Source organism: Camelus bactrianus, chromosome 9 (genome assembly GCF_048773025.1).
Source record: "Camelus bactrianus isolate YW-2024 breed Bactrian camel chromosome 9, ASM4877302v1, whole genome shotgun sequence".
NCBI lineage: Eukaryota > Metazoa > Chordata > Mammalia > Artiodactyla > Camelidae > Camelus > Camelus bactrianus.
Window position 1 is genome coordinate 8383010 of NC_133547.1, and position 15084 is coordinate 8398093.

At 54.3% G+C, this 15084-nt stretch overlaps 1 protein-coding gene across 1 annotated transcript; it reads right to left on the reverse strand.

Moving 5' to 3' along the window:
* Positions 1-9967: 9967 nt before the first annotated feature.
* On the reverse strand, positions 9968-12767 carry CCDC8 (coiled-coil domain containing 8). The gene has a single exon (XM_010946847.3). It carries the CDS (start codon positions 11817-11819, stop codon positions 10434-10436), a length of 1386 nt encoding a protein of 461 aa, XP_010945149.1. The 5' UTR covers positions 11820-12767; the 3' UTR covers positions 9968-10433.
* Between the last annotated feature and the right edge of the window lie 2317 nt (positions 12768-15084).

Here is a 15084-nt window from a genome sequence, read left to right on the forward strand (position 1 = left end):
CTCTCTGGTTCTCTCTTCTGACTCCCTCTTCCACTTTAAAGGACTCTTAAGATTACATTGGGTCCACCCAGGCAACCCAGGAGAATCTCCCTGTTTTAGATTGCTTTAGCAGCCTTAATTTCATCTGCAATCCTAATTCTCCTTTGCCATGTAATCTGACATATTCATAGGTTCTGGGGACTAGGGTACCAACATCTTTGGGGGACATTATTCTGTCTGCCACAGGCAGAATCATTCTTTGGGGTGTGTATGTGGGGGCTGTCCTGTGCACTGTAAGACAGTTAGCATCCCTGTCCTCTACCCACCAGCTTACAGTAGCCCCGCCTCCATTTCGACCCCCACTGTGACAACCAAAAAGGTTTTCATTGCCAACTGTCTCTTGGGTGAGCCCCTGTCAAGACCCACTGTTCTAAGCCCTTGGAATCCAGAGGTGGACAAAATAGATAAATTCTTGCTTTTGTGGGCTTTACGTTTTTACAGTTGAGCCAGCACACTCACCATATATTCACTGGGAAACACTGTGTCCCCAGTCTCTCCATTCAGGTTTCCCATGTGTACCTTTGGAACTCGTAACCCACAGTTTCCATGGAATTGCAACCAAGGCTGAAGGGGGCCTGGTGTTCCGGCAGCAGGGCTGGGTGGGAGAGCCACATGGGGAAGCCATCAGCACAGAGATGACTTTGGGACCTTCCCTGAGAAGTGGGAGCTCTCCACTGTCTACATGATTGACAGCTGTCAGCCCCCAGGCTTTTGTCCTCTGCACTCTGGGCATCTCTCTGATGGCTTCTTACCAGCCTCTCTCAGGGCCTCCTCCTCCCTGGTCTGTGCATGTTTCCCGGCTGCCCTGTGCTTAGACCCTCTCAACATCTTCACTTTTTCATCTGATTTCAGTCATCCCCATGCTTCTGTCTCTAAGACTTTTCCTCCCTGCCTGCATCTTTGTCCCCAGCCCAGCTGTATCAGTGTCCTGTTGCTGTAACAAATCACCACACACTAGTGGCGTAAAACCACACAAACATATTATCCGACAGTTTTGGAGCAGAGGCGGTTGACACGAGGTGCACAGGGCTCAAAGAAGGTGTGGGCAGGTCTGTGCTCCTTCTGGAAGTTCTGGAGAGAATGCATTTCCTAACCTTTTCCAGCTTCTGGAAGCCTCTTGCCTTCCTTGGCTCGTGGTCTCTCCCCCATCTGCAAAGCCAGCCACATAGCATCTTCCAGTCTCTCTCTGACCTCTAGTTCCACGTCATGTTTCCTCCCTCTCTGTCTCTCTCTGGCATCCCTCTTTTCCTCATTGTATTCATTTTCTACAGCTCTTGTAACAAAATACCACAAACTGGGTGACTCGGAACTACAGAAATGTATTATCTCATGATTTTGGAGGCTAGATGTCGAAAATTAAGGTGTTGGCAGGGCCATGGTCCCTCTGAAACCTGTAAGGGAATCCTCCCGGGCCTCTTCCAGCTTCTGGTGGTGAACTTGGCGTTCCTTGGCTTATAGTTACTGCATTGTCTGCCTCCGTCATCCACGGCCAGCCCACTGCACCCATCTGGACCTCCTGGGTGAGGAGTCACTGCTCTCCCTCCTGCTCCATCCAAGTGTGACCCACACCCTCTCCGCCTTCATCCTGCTGGCTTTTCTGCACCAACATCAGAGTAGGCAGCACTTAGGCTCCTGGGCGCTGGCATCCCTCCCTCCACCACTGGCTGCCGCTGTTTCCATGGTAACTGCTTTTAGGCCGTTTCCAGGGTCTGAGCATTTGTTCTAAGGAGCCCAGTGAAAACGAGAATGTGTGTCTTGGTTCTCTGGCTGCTTTTGTGACTCAGGGAGGCAGGCCTCATACAGGGAACTAGGTGCCACTCACTCAAGGACCAAGAATGAGGCAAAAAGCCTCAGGAACCTATGGCAAGTGCTGGTGCCAGGTCTGAAAAACCAGGAAGAGCTTTTCCTTGTCCCCTCAAATCCTGCCCTAGCCTTTGGAGCCAGAGGTACTGTCTGGCAGGGCACTTAGAGGCTCCCTGTACCCCTTCTTCTTGGGGGGGAAGGCTTGGAGAATGCTGGGGGGAGGCAGATTCCATAGGATCCTTTGTGCAGAAGCTCAAGTTATCCTGGATTAAGCAGACAAGGGAATTCATTGACTCATTATAAACTTAAGGCTGAATTAGCTTCAGGTATGGCTCGTTCCAGGGCCCCTTCATCTGTTTATTCAGCCAAAGACTCAGGGCCAACTCCCATTGGATCAGCTGAGTCATGTGCCTGCCCCTGCACCCATCACAGTGACTGGAGAGAGAGTGAGTGCTCTGATTGGTCAGGCTTGGGTGGATAAGGGTTAGTGATTCCCAAATGAGCCACCTGGAGGGAGGTGAAGGAGGAGATTCCACAAAGAGAAATGGAGGTGACTCTTAGGAGATGGGAGGTGGATGCCAGGCTGGAAAGCAGGAGACTCTGTCCCAAGGGAGTGAAGAGCAGTAGTGAGACTCACTGTACCTGGATTATGGAGGGTCTGAAAGGGAGTATGTGACCCTTTCCTGGCTGAGGGTGTTTGTTGGAGAACCTCTGGAACCCTGGTTGGGGGAAGAGCACTCACCCATTCACATGCTCACTGAAGTCGTTCCTGCTGAGAGACTTCATTCATTCATTCATTCATTCATTCAGTGCTTCTCTAGTGTCTTTCTGGGATCCACCTGTGTTAAGTCGCTGGGAACAGTAAACACTGAGGCAGGCTGTGCCTCTTGGAGCTCAGAGCCTCCATGATCACATACAGAAGTGAGTGCTAGGAGGGAAAGGCCTGGGCTCTCAGGGAAGGTGGGTTAGAGGAGGTGGAGCTGATTCTAGATCGGGGCCAGCTTCCTGAAACAGGCGACACTGAACTGATTCTGAAGGGAGAAAGTGACCCTCTGTGCAGAAGGGAAAGGGAAGAATTGCTCTTAAGGGGGGTGGTGTACAAAGACCCTTGTGGCTGGATGGTGTCCTGGAGGACAGGACACCTGAAGAGCTGCGGGGAGTGAGGAAAGTGTGACGGAGTGGGGAAAGTGGCAGAGACAGGCCCACGGGGAGTTGTGAGCTGGTCACACTAGGGATGTGGCTAAGGAGCAGAAAGGCTGTTGGGTCACCAAGGCCAGAGCTGGAAGCTTCTTTGCAGTTTAGGTGCTGTGTGACACTGGGAAAGTAAAACATCTCTGAGCCTCACCTTCTTCCTTTGTAAGATACTTCGAGCTGTGTTGAGTTAGGCACGCGGAAGGTTTAGCACACGTCCTTGTGGGGGGTGCAGTAGGGCTTTAAGTAGCCGTTATTGGTATTAATCCTCTTCATTACCATAATGCTTAAAACATTGTTTTTGCAGGTTGGAGGTAATTAGGTTTCTTTCTTTATTTAGTTTTTTGATGAGGGTACTGGGGATTGAATCCAGGACCTCGTGCACGCTAAGCACACGCTTTACCACTTAAGCTATTATCTAACCCTCATAAATTTTTTTTTTTTTTTTTTTTTTGGTATGTAGCGCAGGCTGGGTGCTGCATTAGCGGTTTTATGGAGCTCCCTCTAGTGGGGAGCTCAGGGAAGACATGGCTCAGGGAAGAAAGATGGACTAGAGGTTTAAAATTTAAACATCTCTCCTCCCTCCCTCCCCTCTTTCTCCTTGCCATCTTTCCTTTCTTGCTTCCACACACGTTCCCCCAGAACCTGCTTCCGCCTAGCTGGAGACCCAGGGATGACTGAGACAGCCCAGGCCCTGCCCTCCTGAGGTTCACAAACGGATGGAGAGGGAGTGGGGCACCAGAACCCCTCCTGAGTAGAGCTTAACAAAGGAGCCAGAGGGTTTAGGCTAGAAAGAGACTCAGGAGAATGGCAGGACTGAAGTACGTAGGGCATCGTAGGCCAAGGTGAGGAGCCTGTGCTTTCTCCTGAGGGCACTGGGGAGCCATAGAGAGGTCTAGAGTAGAATAGGGTCAAGTTTGTGATGTTACGTGGAAGATGGATGGGAAGGGCGGGTTTGGGGCTGGATCAGGGGCTGGCATGGGGAAAGAAGGAGGGAGGCTCCAGGGCCCAGGCCTCACCCTGTTCCTAGTTTGAGGGAGGAGTCCCCCTCTCGCCCTCGAAGTCGTCTCCAGTCTAGTAATCTGATGGGGGTTCCCAGACCCGCACCTAGGGACCTGGTCCAGGTCTTCAGGCCAGTGTCCCCACAGAGAGCTCGGGTTGGTGTTGGCACCTCTTCAGCCCATGGGGTCCAAGATCCCTGCACCCCAGGGTAGGTTTGGGTTGGCCCTGGTGGGCCTGAAGGAGAATTTGGAGGGTCACGTTGTGTGGGCTATGTCCCTGCAAGGGCAGAAGCAACCTATTGGCTCCCACAGTGGAGATGGAGTGGTAGAAGAGTGAGGGTCACTGGGTCTCTGGACGCATGTCTGGGGTGTATGTCTCTGTGGGTGAGCCTCAGGGGGTCGATGAATGGATTCTGTGCATGTCTCTGGACATGTACAAATTGTGTTTGCGTGTGTAGGTGGGACTAGAATGGCTCAGCCCACGTGTGTGTCAAATGTCAGTCTGTGTGAGTGTGTGAGCATGTGCAAGTGTTTGGTGAGTGTGTAGGTTTCCGTGTGAGTCTGGTTGTGTGTGAGTTAGCGTGTGTTAGTGTGATTGTGACACAGGCTGACAGGAGCCTCATGCCATTCTCACCTTGAACCTAGCAAACCTCCAGCACCATCCTCTTCAGTCCCAGGGGGGAGAGCGATCTGATTCCCTGGGACCCCCCTCCCTTAAAATTCTCCCCCCTCTCAGTGATGTACCAGAACGGGGTGGGGAAGGAAGAGTGGGTGTTCTGTGTACAGTAATCGAATTTCTGTGGCGCTGCGGTGACCTGGAGCGGGTGCGGGGTGGCGCAAGCTGTGGCGCCCACGTTGACCACCAGGGGGCGCGCCAGGACCGCTACTTAAAGACGCACTTGTGAAGGCGCTTCCTAGGCGCTCAGGTGCGCGGGACAAAATAACTTGCTCAGGTTGATTCAGCTCTAAAGCTGGGGAGTTGGGGTTCAATACTGACAGCAAGAACGACAATGACTATGATTTGTATATCTCTTGCTACATGGTCTCTGTTTAAACTTAAGTTTAGACACTTGTGCACATTTTACAGATGGGGAAACAGATTCAGAGAGGGTAGGTGACTTGCTCAGGGTCACACAGAGCTGGAATCTGAACTCAGGGGAGGTGGTGTTACTGAGTCCAAACTCGTTCTGCTCGCTGCACGACAGGCCAATAAATCGGGAGACGAGGTGTTGTGGCAAGGAATACAACTTTATTCAGAAAGCCAGCAGACAGAAGATGACAGACTAACATTCTGGAGAACCGTCTTCCTCCAGTCGGAATTCAGGCTTCCTTTGTACTACAAAGGGGAAGGATTTGGTTTTTGCAAACTTCTTGGTGTCGGGATCCTTTGTTCTTGTAACCGTCCACATAAATCAGTTCATGGTGTTCCCGAAAACCTCCAACAAGACAAATATTATTTTCTATTCTGCAACGTTTTATCATTATATGAATGGAAAAGTGTTATACCCTTAAAGATCAGAGCCTTGAGAATGGGCAATCCTGTGTATTTCAGGCTATAGGCAATATCCTTTTACAAAAGGTGCAGAACCAGCTTGACTCAATGGGAAACAGAGCACAGGGGTAAAGTCAAAGGAACAGATCTAATGTGGAGTCAGATTTTTTTTTCAATTACAGTGGCTTGCCATAAGTCACGTCCATGTGACTCTGGAGTCTGTGACCAGACCCCTTCCTTGCTGTCCCCCCAAACTCTGGTGGTGGGGAAGAGGGAAAGTGAGTGTGGAGGAGTGAGAACCAGGGGAGCTGCCGGGTTGAGCTGGGGCAGATCACTAGGGGCCTGAGGCGCGGTCATGTTCAGGTGTGGGTGATTTGGAAGTGATCCGGCTGCTGATTAATAACCTCAGTAGGACTTGCTGAGTGCTGCGGGGGGTTCGCTGGGCACGAGTACGCCACAGCCTCTCTCAATCTTCCTGATGACGCTAATGATCTCCATTTTCAGGGAAGTAAATGGAGGTACAGAGAAATTAGTAAGCAGCCCAAAGCAGTAAGGGGCAACACATGGGTGGGGTGGAGTGACGAGCGGTTGGGAGCAAGCCCAGGTAGCCCCGCTGCAAAATACCCCTCTCCCTACCGCACTGGCTCTACATTTCTTGTCAACCCCTCCCGTCCTGGGACTTCCCTCCCCAAAGGGGACAGAGACCATCCTCAACCTGTCGCTGTCCTGGGATAGCCAAGCAAGCTCTCTCCTCTCCGCGTCTGTGTTCTGTTGTTTTTCTGTTTGGTGACAGCGAGGGGTGGCTGCGACGTTCCAGATAAACAATGATCTGGAGAGTGTCCAGCCCACATCGGAGCTCACTCTGGGGTCTGAGGGCAGAGAAAGTTGTGTGGATTCTGGAGCGGATCAACCGGCCTCCGGTCGCTTTTCTGCCAGCCGCCGCCAGAGGGCGCACCGTGGAGAACTGTCTCCAAAGTGGCCATCAATTCTTCCCCTCCCTGTCTGTGCCTGGTACTTCTCCCAGCAAGAGGTGGAGTCTCTTTCTCCTCTGCTTGAATCTGGGCTGGTCTTATGACTTGGTTTGACTAAGAAGTTAAGTCCCAGCCAATCACTCCCTTCTTCAAGCTCTCTAATGGCTTCCTATGTCACTAATAGGAAAGCCAAAGTCCTTATAGTGGTTAGACTTGCTCTGTCCAATAGGGTAACTAATGGCCAACCGGGACAATTTAAATTGAAATGTAACTAAAGTTAAATAACATTGAACATCCATTTCTACAGTCGTTCCAGCCACGTTACAGGTGCTTAAGAGTCACACGTGGCCCTTGGTTGCCTTACTGGTGCAAGTACAGGACATTTCCTTCATCACAGAAACTTCTCTTGGATAGCACTGGTCTACTCACTCTGTTCTCGTGTCCCCTCTCTGCCTTATTGCCCACCACTCTCATGTGGCTTCAGCCACCCAGGTTTCTGTGATGTTCAGGGAACACACCACCAAGCATAGTCCTTCCTCAGGGCCGTTGCACTAGCTGTTCCCGCTGCCAGGAGTGCCCTTCCCCAGGATATTTGCACATCTCTGTCCTTCGCTTCGTGTGGGTCTTTCTTCAAATATCACATTCGTAGGGAGGGCTTCCTGACCACTCTATTGAAAACCTAACCCTGCCCTCACATCCCCACTTTTTTTCAGAGCTCCGATTGCCACCTGTCACTCTTACTTGTTTCTAAACATCTCACTGACTGTCAGGGGGATTAATAGAGGGCATTGGTGACACGGGTATTGCAGGCAAAATGCAAAAAGGAAAAGGTCGGGTTGTCCAAAGACAGGAAGGCAGCCGCGGCTCCCGCCCCGGGGAAGTGCTGCTGCCCAAGCCCAGGTTGCTGCGCTGCCGCTGCCCAGGCTCCATGATAGGAGCCCATTTGTCTGAGGAGGGACCCAGGAGCCCCTGTGCCACGTCGGTGCTGCTGCCACCACAACCGTAACAGCCTCCAGATAGCGTCCTCTCCGCCCGCTTTCAAATGCTACCAGTGCCCATGCGCCAGCCGCGGCGGCAGCGCGGCTGCACAGGGACGGCGGCTGAGGCCGAGGGTCCTCCGCGGTGATGGAGGGAGCGAGGGGGGAGGGGAGGGGGAGGAGAAGGGAGGGGAGGGACACGAGGGGGGACGGACAGCAGAGCGGTTCAGGTTCCGCGCTGCGGCCAGGGCGGCTCCCGGGGTCCGTCGGGTCCCCTGCGTCCCCAGCGCCGGCACAGCGCCCGCTCACGTGGCTGCGCAGGTTCTAGTTGCTGAATGACTGACGGACTGAATGAATCGCGCGGGCGTGGCAACCCCACCCGAGATGCGAGGAAGGTGCTAGAACGCTACGCCCGGGTGGGAGCGGAGCCAAAGGAGGCGCGGGGAGGAGCGTTTCCCGCCGTCCTCGCACGTCAAGGCGCCAAGATGTTGCCTGGACCGCGCGGCAGGCGGACCCCGCAAAGGCCCCGCAGCAGCGGGTTGGTCCCAATGCGAGAAGCCCGGGAGCTGCCGCGGGCCCCGACGAGGACGGAGAAGATGAGCGGCCTCGGGGGCCTCGGGGGTGGGTATGTGGAAAGAGGGCGGCACCCCGAGAAAGGCCGGAGGAAGCCGAGCGGGCCACAAAGGATGCGTATCCAGGCCCTGGGGCCGCGGCTGCTTCTGGTAGCGGGACGGGTAAGAGCTTATTCTGGGAGAGCATCACCTGGGGGACAGATCATAAACTTCCCAGACAAGTACAAGTTACCGCCCTGTGCAGTGGTGACTGCAGGGCAGAAAAGTTTGGAGGGCAGAGGCATGAGAAGGAGGAGCAGGAGAGGATTTGCAGTCATAAGGTTGTTCAGAGAAGCCCTCACTGAGAAGTGGCCTCTGATCAGAGACCGGAAGAATGTGAGTGAGGCCTGCGGATGCCAAAGGGAAGCGCACTCAGAAGGCAGGAGCAGCGGGTGTAAAAGCCCCGAGCCAGGGCTGTGGCAATCGGGTGATTGTAGTTTATTCACGTGTAACCCCCGACCCCTCCGGTGTCAGGATTCCCTGCTGAGCGTAGGGGAGACGGTGTCTTCAAAACAGTCCACATGCCTTTGTGTGGGTGGCTGTCTAATTGGATTCCACGTGACTGGAGTTTAGACTGTGAGGTACAGAGGCAACTGGGGTCGAAGGTGGGGGTTCGCGGCGTGCAGACAAGCAAGGGCTGCCCCCGGCTTGGACCTCGAGGAGGAACCTGTCCTGCCCCTGGACCAGATCAAACTGAGACCGGGCTCTCCGAGACTCCCAGGGCTGTGACCTGGTCCTACAATAGCCCAGAGGGAGAAGCCAGGCTCCAGGAACAGAAGAGGACCCCACTTTCCCTCTTCGGGTTCCCCAGAGCGGGGTGCCCAGAAGGCTCCGCACCCCCACATTCTAGGCCTGGGGAGGTAGCAACTCAGGCGAGCTGCCGTACTCCACTTTCCCACCAGGTGGCGCTCCAAAACCGCCGGTTAAAAGCGCGCCAGCGGTGGCTCTCAGGGTGCTAGCACGGTCCCCACCAGGAGGCGCTCCGGAACCGTTGGTTAAAATCATTCACCCGATGGCCCTTCTTGAGCCCTAATGGTGCGTGGGGGCACTGGCCCACTGCCTCGAAGCTCCGAAGTTCCGCCTATCTTTTTGAATTCCAGGCTGCAGAAAGTGGACTTTCCTGTCGAGCAGCAATTCTCAAAGTAAGGTCCCGATACCAGCTGCATCCTCATCTCCTGGGAACTTCGTAGGAATTCATACTCTCAGACTTACAGACTTAGTGAATCAGATCAAAGAAACTCAGGCCAGGACTGCAGCTCTATTCAGGAGGACCCAGCTGGCCTTCAGACCTCCCTCCATGAATTCCCTTTTTCTCCTGCGTGTAGCGAGGCTGCTGCTTTTCCACCCATGAGGGTGGGTCGGGGAGCAAGACAACACAGAGACATGTCCCCCAGCTCCCTCCACGTGTAGCACCCGGGTCTCTCCAGATTATAAGCACCAGCTACGGCACACTGCTCACTACCTCACTGCAACCTACCTTTTTGGCCTGTTCTTATTGCAACGATTTTTTATCAATGTGTCCAGCAGCCATGCTGCCCCAGAAGATGTTTGTGGGGCTTGATCAAAACAGATTCCTGGGCCACACATCCCACCAACAATTCACAGCTCTAGCATGAAGGGCCCCAGAACCTGCATTTGGGACAAGTTTCTCATTTGATTCTTTCCACTGGTACATTTCCCAGATGTACCTGGTAAAGTGTGTGAGGTGTGTAAACTACAGGTCCTGGACCCTCAGAGCCTGCAGAGCCCAGGGGGATGGGGATGGCAAGCAAAGTGACATAAACCCAGGTCACTGTCATGGAGGTGGGAGTGGAGAGGACACAAGGGCATGACAAAAATCATCCTGGAGCATTCTTCAGTTGATGAGTCTAGAGCCAAGACATAAGTTTGCAAACATTTTTATTTGCATGGTGGCCTGCGCCCTGTTTTTAAGTTCAAGGAGACAGTGTACATGTGCCAGAAAGGGGGCAAAGAATAAGGGGGAAAGGAAGGAATGTCTCCCCTGCCTCTCTCTCCTTTTAAAGCTGAGCACCTAGAGTTGCATTTGAGGAAGTTAAAATCATGGGTGATGCAACCCCACTGCATGGGTTTCTTTCTTTACATTCCTTGGATTACTATAAAGAGACTGTATTCAAAGAATCAATGCATGAGAGAGAAAATTTTAACAAGAAAAGGAGGGTGTTAGGCGGAGAGGTGAGGGGCTCTGCCTGGCCCTCGCTCTTTCTCCATTTTCAACTGTGGAGACAGAAAGAGCATCTCTGTCCAGGTGCGGGAGAGTTAGGGACACGTCCTGAGTGGCCAATACCATGGCAGGTGGCGGGGTCCTCTGCGGCCCCCCTGCCCTCACCTCACAGCTGGGCTTCTTGTTCTCCCTGCTCTGCTTCTGCTCTGGCCTCAGCCCTCAGGACCCTGAAGCTCCTGGCCTCGCCTGCCCTGGGGACTCTCTTGGGCAGGGTAGGCAACCGGGGAGTGTGCCAGAAGGCTCTCCGGCGCTTTCGAAACCATGCAAAGCGGCCAGGGGTCTGGAACCTCACTGTCTTGACCTGTTTCCGGGTCCGAGGTCCTGGGGTTGCCCCTGTGGCCCTCCGGGCAGCTGAGGATTCAGTTTCCTGAACACTTGGGGCCTCTGCCCTCTGATTACTTGCAGCCTCTGCCCTCTGATCAGGGATGGCCTCTGCCCCAGCGGGTACAGCCTCTGCCCCATCAGACACAGCCTCTGCTCCCTGGACAGCTGGGGCCTCTGCCCTCTGATTATCTACAACCTCTGCCCTCTGGACAACTGGGGCCTCTGCCCCCTGGACAGCTATGGCCTCTGCCCTCGGATCGGCAGCAGCCTCCACCCTCTGATCACCTGCAGCGTCTGCCTCCTGAGCTCTAGATGCTTCTTCCTCCCTCTTGCGACGCCGGAATGAGGCCCAGTTGATCTTGGGCCTCCACCGTCTTAGGGGGGTCTCAGGCACCCGCCCATCTCCTGCACTGCCCACATTATCCCCCAGGCTGGCGCTGCCTGGCACCGAGGCCCCATCCCTCTCCACCCTGAGTGAGGCCTGCTGGGCCTCGCCCACCCCTGAGCTGGACCTCGGTGCCCAGCCCTTCACCCTCCGCTTCAGCTTCCCCCAGGACACCTGGCTGACATACTCCCGCCACCTGTCGGCTTTGGACAGCTGGGGCCCCGGGTTGTCCTCAAACATGGGCACGGGCAGGTTCACCCGGCGGCGAGCGGGCGCCGCGCTGGGCTTCTTTTCCCCCCGCCGGAGGAAGGCCTCCACCAGCTCCTCGTCATCCTCGCTCTCCAGGTCGCTCCCGAGGAACTTGCTGCCCAGGTAACTGACAGGCATTCTGCGCACCTTCCTACTCCGCCCCGCGCCTTTGTGGCCCTTGTCACCCTTGTCTTTGGAGGTCTCGAAGTCACTGAACTCACTGTCGCTGGCGTTGCTGCTGTCATAAGTGCCCACGACCAGCCGGGGAGGTGGGGTCACCATCTGCTGGACTCTCCTCCTCCCTTGGGGCTCCTTGGGTTTTTTGAGGGGCTGGGGTGGGTGTGGGGTGTTCTTCTCAATGATGCGGGCCACATCTTCCAGCGTGCGGCCTTCTTCCTCCAGAAACTGAGTCAGCCGCTCCCGAAATTCTGCCTCCTTGGTGGCAGGCTTGGAGATGACCCTCCAGACGCCTCCGGCCAGCCTGACCTCGCGGGGGATGAGCAGATAGTCCACGTCCTCCCCGATCTGCAGCATCCCCACCGTAGAGTCCTCCTCCCTGCGGAACACCTTGCCGATCTTCTTAAAGGTCCCCACGGGCTTCAAGGCTTCCACGAGGACGTCCAAATCCACATCTTTGCAGACATCCGGGACACTCCAGAGGATCAGGCAGTCGGGAGAAGGGAGGAAACCCCAGGGGAACCAGCCCCCCACATGGCTTTTCTCGAGGGTCTTTAAGATCTCCAGGGTGAAATCCGGGGTGAGGGCAATGAGCCCAAATTCCTTGTAGCCCTGAGTCTGGGGGTTTAGGGGTGGGGTCCCAGCAGCGCGGCCGAGAGAGTCTCACCTCCCAGTTTCTCTGCCTGCAACAAGTCTGGTCTGGATCAAGTCCGGCTCCCCTCAAGGACTGGTGGGAATCAATTCCCAGGATGCTTACGTGATCCGGGGGGAAGTCGGCCTTGAGGTTCCAAGCCCACCGCCAGCTGCAAACGTGGTGTCCTGGCTCCAACTGGGGGTGCGCGGGACGTGCCTGGAACTTGGGAGAGGACTTCACAGACAAAGACGGCTCGGCTATGGCTGTTCAATATGGCCGAAGCGCTTGGAGGCCGCAGCCCAGCTCCCCAGGAGGGTCTCCCGCCCTAGGCAGGCTGCCACCCGGGTCCAGGTTGACCTTGACGCGGCTCCCGCCTCCCTGCCTGCGCTTAACTCAGGAGGAGCGCGCGCGGGCAGGAAGTTCCTCCTCGCTTTCCCCCCGGGGTGAGGCCCACCTTTCCCCTTCTCATCTTACACTCCCGGACTCGGGAAGACTGACAGGGGGGCTGTCCACTCCCTTCGGGGCGCCCTGGCTCCCCTCCCCCACGGGGTGTGGCCGCGCCCTGGCCTCTGGGGGCCCGGGCTCCGAAGCGGAACGCCCCGCTGAGGCCCACGTCAGCATCTTTCCGCGAGAAAGGCAGCGGTCCCCCAACCTACCATCCCAAGCACGCGGGTTCCAGCCAGGCCCTGGCGGTGGGCGTGCTCATGGGGCAGTCCCTTTGAAAGCCACTGGCATTGTATATGCCCATTTTAAAATCACGTGACTTTTGCTATCAGCGATGCCAACCTATATCCCCAGACATGCCGGTGGAGAACTTGGTACATGGGTCTTCTTGCCCTTGCCCCAGCCCCAGCCGGGTTCTTGGCACACAGTAGGTGCTCCAGAAATATTTTTGAGTGAAGGAATGAACCTAATTGTTACTTAGTGGACACTAACCTGTACTCTCTGTTCCTAGAGTGAAATACTAGGCAGCTCTGAAAAACAGAAGTGACTGAGGAAAGTCACGTTTCATGGAGCACTTCCTGTGTCCTAGGCACCATTCTAAGTGCTTCCTGTGAATGAACTTATGAAATCCCCAGCAAAACGTCATGAGAGGTAGTATGATGATCGATCTTATATTCTAGCTGAAGAAGTAAAGTCACTTGCTCAAGGTCACATGTCCAGGAAGAATTAGAACCTGAATTTGAATCTGAAACAGTCCGACCTATGTGTGTGTGTGTGTAAGTATGTGTGTGAGTGTGTGTGTGTGCGCGCCAAAGGGCCTAGGTGTGTGTACATGTACTCCTCACATGTACAGGCACTGCCAACAGTGGCTGTGTCTGGGGAGGGGGACTGGGGACCCTCAGAGCGAGCAGAGACATGTACTTTTCACTCTGTATCCTTTTGGATTGCTTAGATTTTTAGCAACCAAAAATGTTAATGAAAATAGGGGGTATAGCTCAGTGGTAGAACATTGGACTGAAGAAAATGTTAATGAAAATAAGTTAAATTCAGCCAAAGGTCCTCATACTCAGCCACAGACATGGTAGGTCAGGATCCCTGGCACGTGGGGACCGGGATTTGCAAAACTTCCCACCTAACTCTAAGACAGTCAGCTCAGCGACCATATGCAGCAACAACAGCTGTAGTAATAATAAGAGTTAACTTGCACGGATGGTTTCTTTGGAAACAGGCGTCCTGCGATGTGCTGAGCAGGCCTGTTATGAATCTTCAGAGCTACATGGTAGCGTGGGTGCTGTCACTTTCATCTTCTTATAGATGGGGAAACTGAGGCTAGTCTGAAATTGCAACTAGGTGGGGGGCCAGATATTTGAACCAGATCTTAGGTACTGGAATAAACTTCAGGCTCTGCAGATACAGCTGGTCTTCTGCTCCTACCTTAAAGTGCCAGACCGTTTAACTCCTAAAGAGCCACAGCCTGTCCAGCCACCCTCATGATTTATCTGGGTCCACGGAAATGCCTCCTCATTGGGCTCCCTGCTTCCTGCTCCCTACCTGTGATCCATCTCCAACTCAGCCACTTAAGTCAGATCTGTCTCTATTCTTTTTAAATCCTCACCATCTCCCGCAAAACCCTACTAGATCTCCCCCACTTCCTTCTCTCCTCCTCTCCTCCTCACTCTACCCCAGCCACACCTACCTCCGTGATGTTCATGCAACGCACCAGGCTTACTTCTACCTCAGGGCCTTTGCACTTGTTGTTCCTGAGGCCAAGAAAGTTCTGCCCTGCCTTCTCTTGGCAATCTCCCTCTGCTCAAATGTCATCATTTTAGAGAGGACTTAGTGATCCCAAACTACTGGGGGGGGGGCCTCTACCCTCTTAATGACCCTTGAGCCCAGGAATCCTTAACCCTTTCCATGCTATGGGCCGCTTTCAGGGTGGTTTTTCTATGCATAGAATTGCATCCATTGGATTCAAAGGAGACCGATTATAATGAAATGCAACGATTAAAGAAAGATTACAGCAACAACAAAACCCGTAAACTTTAGTATAAGGTATAAAAATGAACAAGTGTGATTTTGTTTAACTCACGACATGTGATTTTACTGAACTCCAGAAGGAACCAGAAAAATATGAAAGGAAAGAGGGAAGGGGGAGAGAGAGAAGGGAAGAGAGAGAGAGAAAGAAGGAACAAAGAAAGATGCTCGGGGGCGTGGGACGGTTAAGGTCTTAGCGAGGTCTTTGCACGGTTATTGGCTCATTCTGGTTGTTTTTGCTTCAGCAGAGTCGGGTCGTTAGGCTTCTCTGGATTTTCTCCTCCTCTTTCTTCTCACAAGCTCTGTCCCAGCGGCGGCGCTCAGCCGGCGCCGGGTCGCCAGCCACCGCTCCCTCCCTTTTGCGCACTTTCTCACCCGCCGCCCAGCGGTCTCCATGGCAACGAGGAGACGCGCTCCGTCGCGAGGGCCAACTCTGAGAGGGTGGGCCCAGGCAGAGGGCGGGGCAGGGGAGCGCTTCTTCTTGGCTTCTTATTCCTGCCCTAGGCCTGA